Consider the following 14,189-nt stretch of genomic DNA (forward strand, 5'->3'; position numbering starts at 1 on the left):
GAGGCATTAGGAGGAAGAGGTGGAACGGAAGGCAGTGGACTGTCTGGTAAATGCAGATCTACTGCTCTTGGCGAGGGAGCCATGAGGATTTAAGGTGGGGGCATTGGAGGCATTTCTTCAGCCTCAGCCTGGAGGATAGGTGGTTCCTTCTCAGTGCAAGGTCCTTTTCTTTGGTTGAGCTACTAGGACCTTACACTGTCTTTGACCTGTGGCATAGAATTGAACCCAAAGGGGCCTTAACTGGGCAATATCCGAACATTGATTGATATATGGGAATTGGTCCAGGTGGCCAGGGTTTCCCATTATGACTATGCACTGCTCAGACTATGGGCACATCTAAGGTCCCTCCTGAGGGCCATACAACCCTGAAGGAGGGCCACTCCAAGGTACTAAGAGTATGCAGTTTTTCAGGACTCAATTTTACACCATAATCCCCAGAGAAAAGTGAAAGTGAAGGTCACTCAGTCGTGTCCAATTCTCTGTGACCCCATGGACTATACAAGTCCATGGAATTCTCCAGGCCAGGATACTGGAGTGAGTAGCCTTTCCCTTCTCCAGGAGATCTTCCCAACCCAGGGATCGAAGCCAGGTCTCCTACATTGCAGGTGGATTCTTTACCACCTGAGCCACATGGGAAGTCCAAGAACACTGGAGTGGGTGGCCTATCCCTTCTCCAGCGGATCTTCCCGACCCAGGAATTGAACAGGGGTCTCCTGCATTGCAGGCGGATTCTTTTTTTTTTTTTTTTCTTTTTATTTCATTGATATGAATCAGCCATGGATTTACATGTATTCCCAATCCCGATCCCCCCTCCCACCTCCCTCTCCACCCGATTCCTCTGGGTCTTCCCAGTGCACCAGGCCGGAGCACTTGTCTCATGCATCCCACCTGGGCTGGTGATCTGTTTCACCATAGATAGTATACATGCTGTTCTTTTGAAATATCCCACCCTCACATTCTCCCACAAAGTTCAAAAGTCTGTTCTGTATTTCTGTGTCTCTTTTTCTGTTTTGCATATAGGGTTATCGTTACCATCTTTCTAAATTCCATATATATGTGTTAGTATGCTGTAATGTTCTTTATCTTTCTGGCTTACTTCACTCTGTATAAGGGCTCCAGTTTCATCCATCTCATTAGAACTGATTCAAATGAATTCTTTTAACAGCTGAGTAATATTCCATGGTGTATATGTACCACAGCTTCCTTATCCATTCTTCTGCTGATGGGCATCTAGGTTGCTTTCCATGTCCTGGCTATTATAAACAGTGCTGCGATGAACATTGGGGTGCACGTGTCTCTTTTCAGATCTGGTTCCTCAGTGTGTATGCCCAGAAGTGGGATTGCTGGGTCATATGGCAGTTCTATTTCCAGTTTTTTAAGAAATCTCCACACTGTTCTCCATAGTGGCTGTACTAGTTTGCATTCCCACCAACAGTGTAAGAGGGTTCCCTTTTCTCCACACCCTCTCCAGCATTTATTGCTTGTAGACTTTTGGATAGCAGCCATCCTGACTGGCGTGTAATGGTACCTCATTGTGGTTTTGATTTGCATTTCTCTGATATGAGTGATGTTGAGCATCTTTTCATGTGTTTGTTAGCCATCTGTATGTCTTCTTTGGAGAAATGTCTGTTTAGTTCTTTGGCCCATTTTTTGATTGGGTCATTTATTTTTCTGGAATTGAGCTTCAGGAGTTGCTTGTATATTTTTGAGATTAATCCTTTGTCTGTTTCTTCATTTGCTATTATTTTCTCCCAATCTGAGGGCTGTCTTTTCACCTTGCTTATAGTTTCCTTTGTAGTGCAAAAGCTTTTAAGTTTCATTAGGTCCCATTTGTTTAGTTTTGCTTTTATTTCCAATATTCTGGGAGGTGGGTCATAGAGGATCTTGCCGTGATTTATGTCGGAGAGTGTTTGCCTATGTTCTCCTCTAGGAGTTTTATAGTTTCTGGTCTTACATTTAGATCTTTAATCAATTTTGAGTTTATTTTTGTGTATGGTGTTAGAAAGTGTTCTAGTTTCATTCTTTTACAAGTGGTTGACCAGTTTTCCCAGCACCACTTGTTAAAGAGGTTGTCTTTTTTCCATTGTATATCCTTGTGCAGGCGGATTCTTTACCAGCTGAGCTATGAGGGAAGCCCCAATAATCCTTTCTTAAAATTCTTCACCATATACTCTAAGACAGTGGGTTTAGAAGTCAAGTTGCCCTTTATGTGAACGTTCCCACCCTGAGGCAGTGTTGCACAACAAAACAAAGGGAGACACTCACTTTCACCCACCTGGCTGCTACCCTTACGGAGATTTAGGCACCTCTTAGCATTGGCAGATCAATATTAACACCAGACCGGACCAGCTTCACAGGGAGGGATTAGATCCCCCAGAGGCTGGCACTGCCCTGAGCCATATGAGGTCACCATAGAAGCGCAGGTTAGGATCCACTCAGGCTCCGTAGTTGGAAGATGGTGGAGAACTGGCTCTCAGCTCAGTCACTCTCCCCCACACACCAGAGTTGACAGACCACCCAAGGGAACAAACCCTATTCTGAATTACTCTCCTGTCACTAGGAGGTGATCAGGCCCCCCTTCCACCATACAGTGAGTCCTAACTCTGTCAGATATCCCCAGGACAATTATTTGTCTGACGTCCTGTCCTGGAACCCGCTTCTGCTCTCCTGAGTCAGTTCAGGAAGCGGCATGGGCCGAGGCTGGCGCATCTCGAGTGAGTTGGGATCTGGCAAATGGCCTGGGCAGCATCTATTCATCTGTCAACAGGCAGCAGCCCCAGCTTTCTCCAGTTCCCCGACAATGGTAGTGCAAGGGGCCAACTCAGTTGTCAGCTTCCCGGCCAATGCACCAGAAAATGTTACAGAAACCGTGGCGACACAAAGAGACAAGCAGCACCCAAAGATGCAGAGCAGCAAGGTTTATTCAGCACTGGTGCAGGCTCAGTGGAGTCACCTCCAAAAGCTGAGTGCCCTGGCTTTGTTCTGAGTGTCTTTTATGCAGGGTAAATTTCCCTCTCAAACAGCTCAGATCCCTCTCCTCCGCAGGTAGTCCAAGTTCCCATGGATGTAAACCGCAGGCAGGATCACAGAAGTGGAAGCAGTGATTGATGAGCAGCAGCTGTTAACACAAACTAACAGAAGGGAAAGCAAAAGGTTGTTACTATAATTGGGGACTTTGATCTCGCTCCCATTTCAAGATCATGGCATCCAGTCCCATCATTTCATGGCAAATAGATGGGGAAACAGTGAAAACAGTGGCAGACTTTATTTTGTTGGGCTCCAAAAATCACTGCAGATGATGACTGCAACCATGAAATTAAAAGACGCTTGCTCCTTGGAAGAAAAACTATGACAAACCTAGATAGCATTTTAAAAAGCAGAGATATTACTCTGCCAACAAAGGTTTGTATAGTCAAAGCTATGGTTTTTCCAGTAGTCATGTATGGAGGTGAGAGTTGGACCATGAAGAAGGCTGAGTGTGGAAGAATTGATGCTTTGAACTGTGGTGTTTGAGAAGACTCTTGAGAGTCCCTTGGCCTGCAAAGAGATCAAACCAGTCAATCCTAAAGGAAATCAGTCCTGAATATTCGTTGGAAGGATTGATGCTGAAGCTGAAACTCCAATACTTTGGCCACCTGATATGAAGGACTGACTCATTGGACCCTGACGCTGGGAAAGATTGAAGGCAGGAGGAGAAGGAGATGACAGAGGATGAGATGTTTGGATGGCATCACTGACTTTATGGACAATGAGTTTGAGCAAGCTCTGGGAGCTGGTGATGGACAAGGAAGCCTGGCATGCTGCAGTCCATGGTGTCATAAAGAGTTGGACACGACTGAGCAACTGAACTGAACCGATTGTGTAACATGGCAGTTTGTGTTCTGCTTTTTAGAACATAATCTCACATTAAAATTCTCTTATATCGCCATAGTCCATATACTTATCTTTTCCAAGGTGACATGGTATTTCTAATTGTTATATAATGTTCCTCTTAATAGCTGTATGGTAATATGCTGCAATTAGTCATTTTCTTTTCTTCTTTTGAGTCTTCAGTCAAATAGCCTTATTTAGATGCCTTTGAATATAATTTTCCATTTTGGAGCACATATTTTTAATCATCCAAATAGATGAAGAAAAATCATTGAGCATCCATTTATGATATAGGCTCAACAAAGTGGGTAAGAGGGAAACGACCTCAACATAATAAAGTCCACATATTGCAAACCTACACATCATATCATCATCACCAGTGAAAAGCTGAAAGTTTTTCCTTTAATGTCAGGAACAAGACAAGGATACCCACTTTGCCACTCTTATTCAGAACAATACTGGAAGTGCTACCTACAGCAATTAGGCAAGAAAAAGAAATTTAAAAGCATCCAAATCATGAAAGAGGAAGTAAATTTGTCACTATTTGCAGACAACATGGTTATATACATAAAACTCTAGAGACACCTCAAAAAACTATTAGTACTGATAAACAAATTTAGTTAAGTTTTAAGATGCAAAATCAATGTATAAAAATCTTTTCTGGAACTTCCCTGGTAGTCCAGTGGCTAAGATCCACACACCCGATGCAAGGGGCCTGGATTGGATCCCTGGTTCGGGAACTAGAGCCCACATGCTGCAACTAAGAATTTGCATGCAGCAATGAAGACCTGGCACAGTCAAATAAATAATTTTTTTTAATCTGTTCTGTTTCTATACACTAATAACAGACTATCAGAAAGGGAAATGTAGAAAAAAAGACAATTACATCAAAAAGAATAAAATACTGTGGAATACATTTAACAAAGAAGTTAGGGGAAAAAAAGAAGTTAGAACACTTGTACAATGAAAAGTATAAGACGTGATTAAAACAGATTGAAGAAGACACAAATAAATGAAAGATATTTCATGCTCATGGATTGGAAGAATTAGTACCATTAAAATAACCATATTAACAAAAGCAATCTACAGATTAACTGCAATTTTATCAAAATTCCAGTGACACTTTTAACAGCAACAAAACAATCCTAAAAATTGTGTGGAACCACAAAGGATCGCAAATATCCAAAGACGTCTTGAGAAAGAACAAAGCTGGAGACATCAAGCTTCCTGATTTCAAACAATATTACAAAAATATAGTCATCAAATCAGGATGGTATTGGCATAAAAACGGACACATAAATCAAAGGAACAGAATAGGGAGCCCATAAATAAGCCCACATTTATATGGCCAACTAATTTATGACAAAGGAGCCAACAATAAACTAAGGAGAAAGTGCAATCTCTTCAATAAATCATGTTGGAAAAACTGGACAGCCACAGGTAAGAGGATGAAAAAAACCACTATTTTACATCATACACTAAAACCAACTCAAAATCATTAAAGACATGAACATAAGACCTGAAACCGTAAAACTTCCAGAATATAGAAGAGGCAGCAAGTTCCTTGACATTAGTCTTGGCTATAATTTTTCAATTTGACACCAAAAGCAAAGGTGACAAAATAAAAAATAAGTGGATCTATGTCAAACTAAAAAACTTTTGCATAGTAAAGTGAAAAGGAACTTGCCAAATGAAAATATTTGCAAAATATATTTCTGACAAACTTAATATCCAAAATATATAAAGAATTCATATAATTCATTAGCAAAAAAAAGCAATTAAAAACGGACAAAGGATCTGAAGAGACATTTTTTCATAAAGACATACAGATGGCCAACAGGTACATGAAAATATACCTGACAAGTGAAACATCACTTGTCATCAGGGAAACGCAAACCAAAACCACGATGACATCACTATACATCTGTTAGAATGGCTATTATTAAAAATAAATAACAAGTATTGCCAGAGATGTGGAGAAAAAGGAACCTTCAGGGTGGAAATGTAAATTGCTGCAGCCACTATGGAAAATAGTATGGAGGATCCTCATAAAATAAAAATAGAACAACCATATCATTCAGCCATTCCAATTTTCATATATGTCTGAAGGAAATGAAAACACTAACGCAAAAAGATGCACACCCCCCACATCAATGTTTGTTGCAGCATTATTTACTATAGCCAAGACATAGATGAAAAACCTACATATTCTTTGATGGATGATTAGATAAGGAAAATGTGGAGTTGGTCTTCCTACCAACTTGAATAATTCATCTTGGAATTATCATATGAATGCAAAATTTCTGTCTTATTTAAGCTTTTTTTATGTCTCATGTCTCAACTGTTTAGTCATGTCTGACTCTTTGTGACCCCATGGACTATAGTGCACCAGGCTCCTCTGCCCATAGAATTTTCCAGGCAAAAATGTTGGAGTGGTGTACCATTTCCTACTCCAGGGGATCTTCCTGAGCCGGGCTTCAAACCCATGTGTCTTGTGTCTCCTGCATTGGCAGGCAGATTCTTTACCACTAGTGCCACCTGGGAAGCCTTTAAAATTCTTTGCAGCCTCTTTTATAAAGCAAGTTAACCTTTACCCTAATTTACTGTCTCATACAGTAAAAGCATCTGCCTACAATACAGGAGACTCAGGTTCGATCCCTGGATGGGGAAGATCCCCTGGAGAAGGAAATGGCAACCCACTCCAGTACTCTTGCCTGAAAATCCCATGGAGAGAGGAGGCTACAGTCCCTGGGATTGTAAATGGTCGGACACAACTGAGCGACTTCACTTTTCACTTTAATTTACTGTCTGGTCCTCTGACCGGCAGCATCACCAGCATTACCTGGGAATGTGTTCAAAGTGTGAATAGATGAATGAAGAAGTAGTACATTATACAATGCTATATTATTCAGATATAAAAAAAATCTGACCATTTGTGATAGCATGGATGGACCTCAAGGGCATTATACCAAGCAAAATAAATGAGATAAAGACAAATGCCACATAGTCTCACTTCTATGTGGAATCTTAAAAAAAAAAAAAAAAACTTAAGCCACTCATAAATACAGAAAACATATTGGTAGTTCTCAGAGACAGGGGATGGAGACTAGGCTGAATGGATGAAAGGGGTCAATAGGTACAAACTTCCAGTTATAAAATGAACAAGTCATGGGATTGTAATGTATAGCATGATGACTACAGTTACTAATACTGTTCTGTAAATTTGAAGGTTGCTAAGAGAGTAAACCTTAAAGTTCTAACAATAAGAAAAAAATTTGTAACTGTATGGTGCTGGATGTTAACTCTAGTTAACGCTAGTTTTTTTCTTCATTTCACACTATATACAAATGTCAAATCATGTTGTACACTTGAAATTACTATGTTATATGTCAGTATCTCAGTAAAAAAGAATATATTCTTAAATAGGATAAATGATTCAAGTGTTTTAAATGGTTTTATAGTTTCATTTCTTACATATTATCAAATAATTTCCCACAAGATCTGAACTAATTGTTATTAATATTTAAATTTCTTCAGGGCAAAAGTTACATATTCCAGATCTTATGTTTTCCTTAGCATCTACACAGTACCTAATATGGATCACATATATAGTAACTGACTGACTGCAATGCAAATACATTGAAATATAGCAAATTATTTAAATGTTTTTATTACCAATATAACCCAATCCATTGTAGAAAATTAATAATTTAAGCAAAAATGAAAAGAAAAAATTAAGACAGCTAATCCTGCCATTGAGGTGTAACTATTGATACTTTCCTGTAACTATTCTCTTAGAAGAGACAGTGTTAATTCTTTTGAGTAATTCACAAATAGACTGGATTTGAGATGCTAACTTGCAACATCATATGCTTTCTTACCAAAGTTCAGTTCTGTCATGTCTTTGGCTTGTTTGTAGGTCATTACCCTCCTACCAGAGGAGAGGTCTTTATTGATGGATATGACATCACAAAGAATATAACTGAAATTCGAGAAAATTTGGGCTTTTGCCCACAGGGTGATTTATTGTTTAATGACTTGACATTATCAGAACACCTTTTCTTCTACTCTATGGTGAGTCAAATTTTTAAAAATTATACAGTAAATTTACCTTTTAAAATATACAGATATGTGATTTTAACTCATTTAACCATCAGCACAATCACGATACAAGAAGTTTCATCACCCCAAAACACTCCCTCACACTATTCCTTTGTAGTCATCCCTCTCACACTCCCCCGCGCTGCCCCCACCACCCCCGCCACCGATAACTACTGGGAAAATCTACTGGTCTATTCTTTATCATTGTTGTTGTTTTGTCATGTTGAGAGTATTATATAAATGGAATCAAGTAGTATATAACCTTTAGAGATTATCTACTTACACAGTTCAGTCACTCAGTCGTGTCTGACTCTTTGCGACCCCATGAATCGTAGCACACCGGGCCTCCCTGTCCATCACCAACTCCTGGAGTTTACTCAGACTCATGTCCATCGAGTCGGTGATGCCATCCAGCCATCTCATCCTCTGTCATCCCCTTCTCCTCCTGCCCCCAATCCCTCCCAGCATCAGGGTCTTTTCCAATGAGTCAGCTCTTCACATCAGGTGGCCAAAGTACTGGAGTTTCAGCTTCAGCATCAGTCCTTCCAATGAACACCTAGGACTGATCTTTAGGATGGACTGGTTGGATCTCCTTGCACAGAGCATAGTGCCTTTGGGATCTATCTATGCTGTTGCATGTTCAGCAGTGTGTTTCTTTTAATTCCTTAATAATATTTCATGTTTGGAGATAACACAGTATACCAACTGAAGGACACTGGGGTTGTTTCCAAGCATAATGAATATAAATAAATGTGTTCTGAGTTTCATGTACAAACATGGGTTTTATTTCTCTCAGAATAGGATTAATGCATCATATTTTAAGTGTTTAACTTTATAAGAAACCTAAACAGCTCTCCAGACTGGCTGTACCATTTTGCACTCCCACCAGCAAAGAGAATTTCAGTTGCTCCACATAATTGCCAGAATTTGATATTAATACTTTTAAAAAATTAACCATTCTAATAGATGTGTAGTTTAATCATGGTGTCAACTGTCATTTCATGGATAGCTAATGATGCTGATCATTTTCATGTGCTTAGCTGCATTTTTACAGTCTTTTTGATAACGTTTGTTCAGACCCTCTACCCTCTTTTTAAAATATGAGTTGTTTGTTTCCTTATTATTTAATTTTTGAGAATTCTTTATATATTCTGGATAAATGTCTTTGATGGATATTCTTTGCAAATGTTTTTCCCAAACTGTAACTAGTCTTTTCATTTTCTTGACAATGTCTTTGGCAGAGCAGAAGATTTTAAATATTAAAATTAAATTTATCATATCTTTCTTAATGTTCCTGCCCTTGCTATCTTTTCTGGAACTCTGTGCCTGACCCCAAGACATGATTTTATTTTATATTTTCTTCTAAACTTTTGTAATTTTACATATTACACATACCTATGATCCATTTTGAGTTACGCTTTGTATAAAGATGTAAAGTTTAGATCTATATTAACTTTTGCATATAGATGACTAATGTTCTAACAGCATTTTTTGAAAATACTACTCTGTCATCAGTTAGAACTGGACATGGAACAACAAACCAGTTACAAATAGAAAAAGGAGTACGTCAAGGCTGAATATTGTCACCCTGCTTATTTAACTTATATGCAGAGTACATCATGGGAAATGCTGGGCTGGAAGAAGCACAGGCTGGAATCAAGATTGCCGGGAGAAATGTCAATAACCTCAGCTATGCAGATGACACCACCCTTATGGCAGAAAGTGAAGAGGAACTAAAAAGCCTTTTGATGAAAGTGAAAGAGGAGAGTGAAAAAGTTGGCTTAAAGCTCAACATTCAGAAAACTAAGATCATGACATCTGGTCCCATCACTTCATGGGAAATAGATGGGGAAACAGTGGAAACAGTGGCTGACTTTATTTTTTGAGGCTCCAAAATCACTGCAGATGGTGACTGCAGCCATGAAATTAAAAGACGCTTACTCCTAGGAAGGAAAGTTATGACCAACCTCGATAGCATATTGAAAAGCAGAGACATTACTTTGCCAACAAAGGTCCATCTAGTCAAGGCTATGGTTTTTCCAGTGGTCATGTATGGATGTGAGAGTTGGACTGTGAAGAAGGTTGAGCGCTGAAAAATGGATGCTTTTGAACTGTGGTGTTGGAGAAGACTCTTGAGAGTCCCTTGGACTGCAAGGAGATCCAACCAGTCCATCCAAAAGGAGATCAATCCTCAGTGTTCACTGGAAGGACTGATGCTGAAGCTGAAACTCCAATACTTTGGCCACTTCATGCAAAGAGCTGACTCATTGGAAAAAGACCTTGATGCTGGGAGGAATTGAGGGCAGGAGGAGAAGAGGACGACAGAGGATGAGATGGCTGGATGGCATCACCGACTCGATGGACATGAGTTTGAGTAAACTCCAGGAGTTGGTGATGGACAGGGAGGCCTGGTGTGCTGCAATTCATAGGGTTGCAAGGAGTCAGACACAACTGAGCGACTGAACTGAACTGACTCTTTCATCTTTCAATTGCCTTTTGTGCATTTGTCAAAGGTCAAGTGGTCATACTTCTGTAGGTTTATATCTGAACTCTTTTCTGTCCCATTGACTTATGTGTATATCTCTTTATGAAAGAACTCAATATGGATAGTGCTATTCATCCAACTATATTCTTCTCCAAAAGCATTTTATCTATTAAGCTGTTTGGTCTTTCCTGAAAATCTTTTGTATTATATTTTATACATCTACAAAATTTTGCTGTGATTTTTATCAATATTACATTAAATCTACATATCACTTTGGAGAGAATTAACATTGTTATTATGCTGAGATTTCAAATACTTAAACACAGTATCTCTTTCCATTAAATGAGAGCTTTGATTTTTCCTAGTGTAGTATAATTGCATTACAATGTTATGTTAGATCTCATGGACAGAGGAGCCTGGCGGGCTACAGTCCATGGGTTTGCAAATAGTAGGACACAACATAGTGACTGAGCACATACAGATTCGATACCTATTTAAATGGGGGTGTGTGTGTGTGTTTCATTTCATGATTTGGAACTTTAAGGAATTTTTATTTCTAGTTGTTTATTAATTGTACATAGAAAAATGATTGATATTTGTGTGTTGACCTATTATCCTCTGACCCTGCTAAGCTCACTTGTTAGGTTTAGGAGTGTTTTGTAGATTCCTTGGTTTTATACATAGACAATCAGGTCATCAGAGAATATGGACGGTTTCTTTTATGAGTGCCAATCTGTATGCCCTTTATTTCTTTTTCTTAGCATGTTTCGCTGGTTAGGAAGAATATGATACCAGATATGATTATTGAGTATGGGCATTCTTGATTTGTTCCTGATCTCATAGGGAAAGCATTTGGTCTTTCTTCATTAAGATTTTTTACATATATAATCTTTATCACCTTGAAGAATTTGTTTCTATTTTGATTTTGTGGAGAGTTTTTATTGTTTGATCAGAGTTTCTTCCTGCATCTATTAATGAGTATGTAGTTTTTCTTCTTTTAGACTATTTTTACACATGGTGGATTGATTGATTTTCAAATATTGAGCCAGCCTTACATTCATTGGATAAATTTCACATGGTCATGCATTTTTAAATATATAATTCAATTGGATTGATAATATTTTGTTCAGAACTAAGTTTATGAGGGATGTTCACCTATAGTACCCTCTTTTTGATTTGCCTTTGTCTGTTTCGGTATCAGAGTAGTACTGACTTTGTAAAATGAGTTGAGAAGTGTTCCTTCCCCTTCTATTATATGGAAGAAATTATGTAGAATTTTTTATTTTTATTTAATTAAATAACTAATTTTAATTTATTTCTTCTTTAAATGTTAGGTAAAGTTTAGTAGTAAAATCATCTGAACCTGAAGATTTACTTTTTGATGTTTTAAACTATAGATACAATTTATTTAAGAACTAATTGGTGATCCAACAGTTACACTTTCGGGTGTATATCCAAAGGATACAAAATCAGGATGTTGAAGAGATACCTGCACTCTTATTCATGATAACCAAGATAGAAACAACCGAAATGTCCATCAGCAGATAAATGGATAGAGAAAATGTGATGTATCTACAGGTGGTGGTGGTTTAGTCGCTAAGTCGTGTCCGACTCTTGCGATCCTATGGACTGTAGCCCGCCAGGCTCCTCTGTTCATGGGATTCTCCAGGCAAGAATACTGGAGTGGGTAACCATTTCCTTCTCCAGAGGATCTTCCTGACCCAGGAACTGAACCCGGGTCTCCTGCATTGCAGGCATATTCTTTATTGACTGAGCCATTAGGGAAGACAGCCTTTTAAAAAAAGAAAGTCCTGACATTTGTGACAACATAAATTAACCTAAAGGACATCATGCTAAGTAAAATAAGCTAGATACAGGATGACAAATACTGCATGATCTCACTTATATGTGGAATTTAAAGTTGTCAAACTCATAGGAGCAGAAAATAGAATGGTAATTACCAGAGGCTGGGGATGGAAGGGGCAGTGCAGAGATGTTGGTCAATTGATTGAACAAAGTATCAGTTAAGGACAAAGAATAATTTCTGGAGATCTCCAACCAGTCCATCCTAAAAGAGATCAGTCCTGGGTGTTCATTGGAAGGACTGATGCTGAAGCTGAAACTCTAATACTTTGGCCACCTCATGCGAAGAGCTGACTCATTGGAAAAGACTGTGATGCTGGGAGGGGTTGGGGGCAGGAGGAGAGGAGGACGACAGAGGATGAGATGGCTGGATGGCATCACCAACTCGATGGACATGAGTTTGAGTAAACTCCAGGAGTTGGTGATGGACAGGGAGGCCTGGCATGCTGCGATTCGTGGGGTCGCAAAGAGTCGGACGCTACTGAGCGACTGAACTGAACTGAATGCACAGCAATGAGATTATAGTTAACAATACTGTGTTGTATGCTGAAATTTTCTAAGATATTTGATCTTAACTGTTTCTCACTACAGGGAGAAGAAAGGAAGAAAATGGAAATTATGTGAGGTGATGGATGTGTTATTAGCTTGATTGTGGTGATAATTTCTACATAGTATACATGTAAAATTATACACCTTAAATGCTTACAGATTTAACTTATCAATTGTATCTCCATAAAACTGGAAAAAAACAAATTAATTTACTTAATATTTACAGGACTATTCAGAGGTTATCTATTTCAAATTAGGCAAGCTATGGTACTTTGTGAGTTTTGAGAAATTGATGTATTTCTTCTAAATTGAAATCTTACGAACATTTGCAGGATTCCCTTGTTACCCTTTTAATGTCTCTCTTCTTCCTGATATTGACAGGTTATAATTGTCTTTTTTTCTGTAATTCTGACTAAAATTTTATTCCTTTTTAACTTTTCAAAGAACCTGCTTTTATTTTACTTTTCTCTATTACATTTTGCTTTTTATTTCATTTATTAATGTTTATATGCTGATTATATTCACACTTCAACTTCATTTGGGGTTTTTACTCTTTTTTGGTTTTTTTTTTTATGTCAGTGCATAGGTATTAATAATGGATTTGAGAGTAATTAAATGCTTAATAATGTAAACATTTATTGCTGTGATTTTTTTTTTCCTTCAAGCTCTCCTTTAGCTACATCCCACAAATTTTGATATGATTTGTTATATTTTCACTTACATTCAGTTCAAAATATTTTCTGTTTCTTGAGACTTCTTCTATGGCATAGATCATCTACATGCATATTCTTTAATATCAAATAATGAGAAGTTCTGTTTTCTTTCTGTTTTAGTTTCATTCTCTTCTGGTCAGAGATCATACTTTTTGTGGTTTCAAATGTTTTTAAATTGCTATATTTTTATGACCCAAGAAAAGATCTATCTTAGTGACTGTCATGTGTACTTGAGAAGAATGTTTTCTATTTGGTTGAAATTCCCTATAAACATAAATTAGATTCAGTAACTTAAGATTAACATTGGGTAACAATGGAAACAGTGACAGACTTCACTTACTTGGGCTCCAAAATCACTGCAGATGATGACTGCAGCCATGAAAATAAAAAAAGATCACTTCTTAGAAGAAAATTTTGACAAACTTAGAGAGCATATTAAAAAGCAAAGACATCACTTTGCCAACAAAGTTTCATGTGGTCAAAGCTATGGTTTTTCCAGTAGTCATGTATGAATATGAGAGTTGAACCATAAAGAAAGCTGAGCGCTAGAGAATTTATGCTTTCAAACTGTGGTGTTGGAGAAGACTCTTAAGAGTCCCTTGGGCTCC

General features: G+C 38.2%; 1 protein-coding gene across 1 annotated transcript in view; it reads left to right on the forward strand.

Moving 5' to 3' along the window:
- The window catches only part of LOC122433545 (phospholipid-transporting ATPase ABCA3-like), a 224,824-nt gene that overhangs the window by 76,174 nt on the left and 134,461 nt on the right, over positions 1-14,189 (forward strand). The window contains exon 12 of the mRNA XM_043456582.1: positions 7,816-7,944. Within this exon, the coding sequence (XP_043312517.1) occupies positions 7,816-7,944 (129 nt within the window). The remainder of the gene's footprint in view (positions 1-7,815; positions 7,945-14,189) is intronic.

This window comes from Cervus canadensis, chromosome 32 (genome assembly GCF_019320065.1).
Source record: "Cervus canadensis isolate Bull #8, Minnesota chromosome 32, ASM1932006v1, whole genome shotgun sequence".
Taxonomy (NCBI): domain Eukaryota; kingdom Metazoa; phylum Chordata; class Mammalia; order Artiodactyla; family Cervidae; genus Cervus; species Cervus canadensis.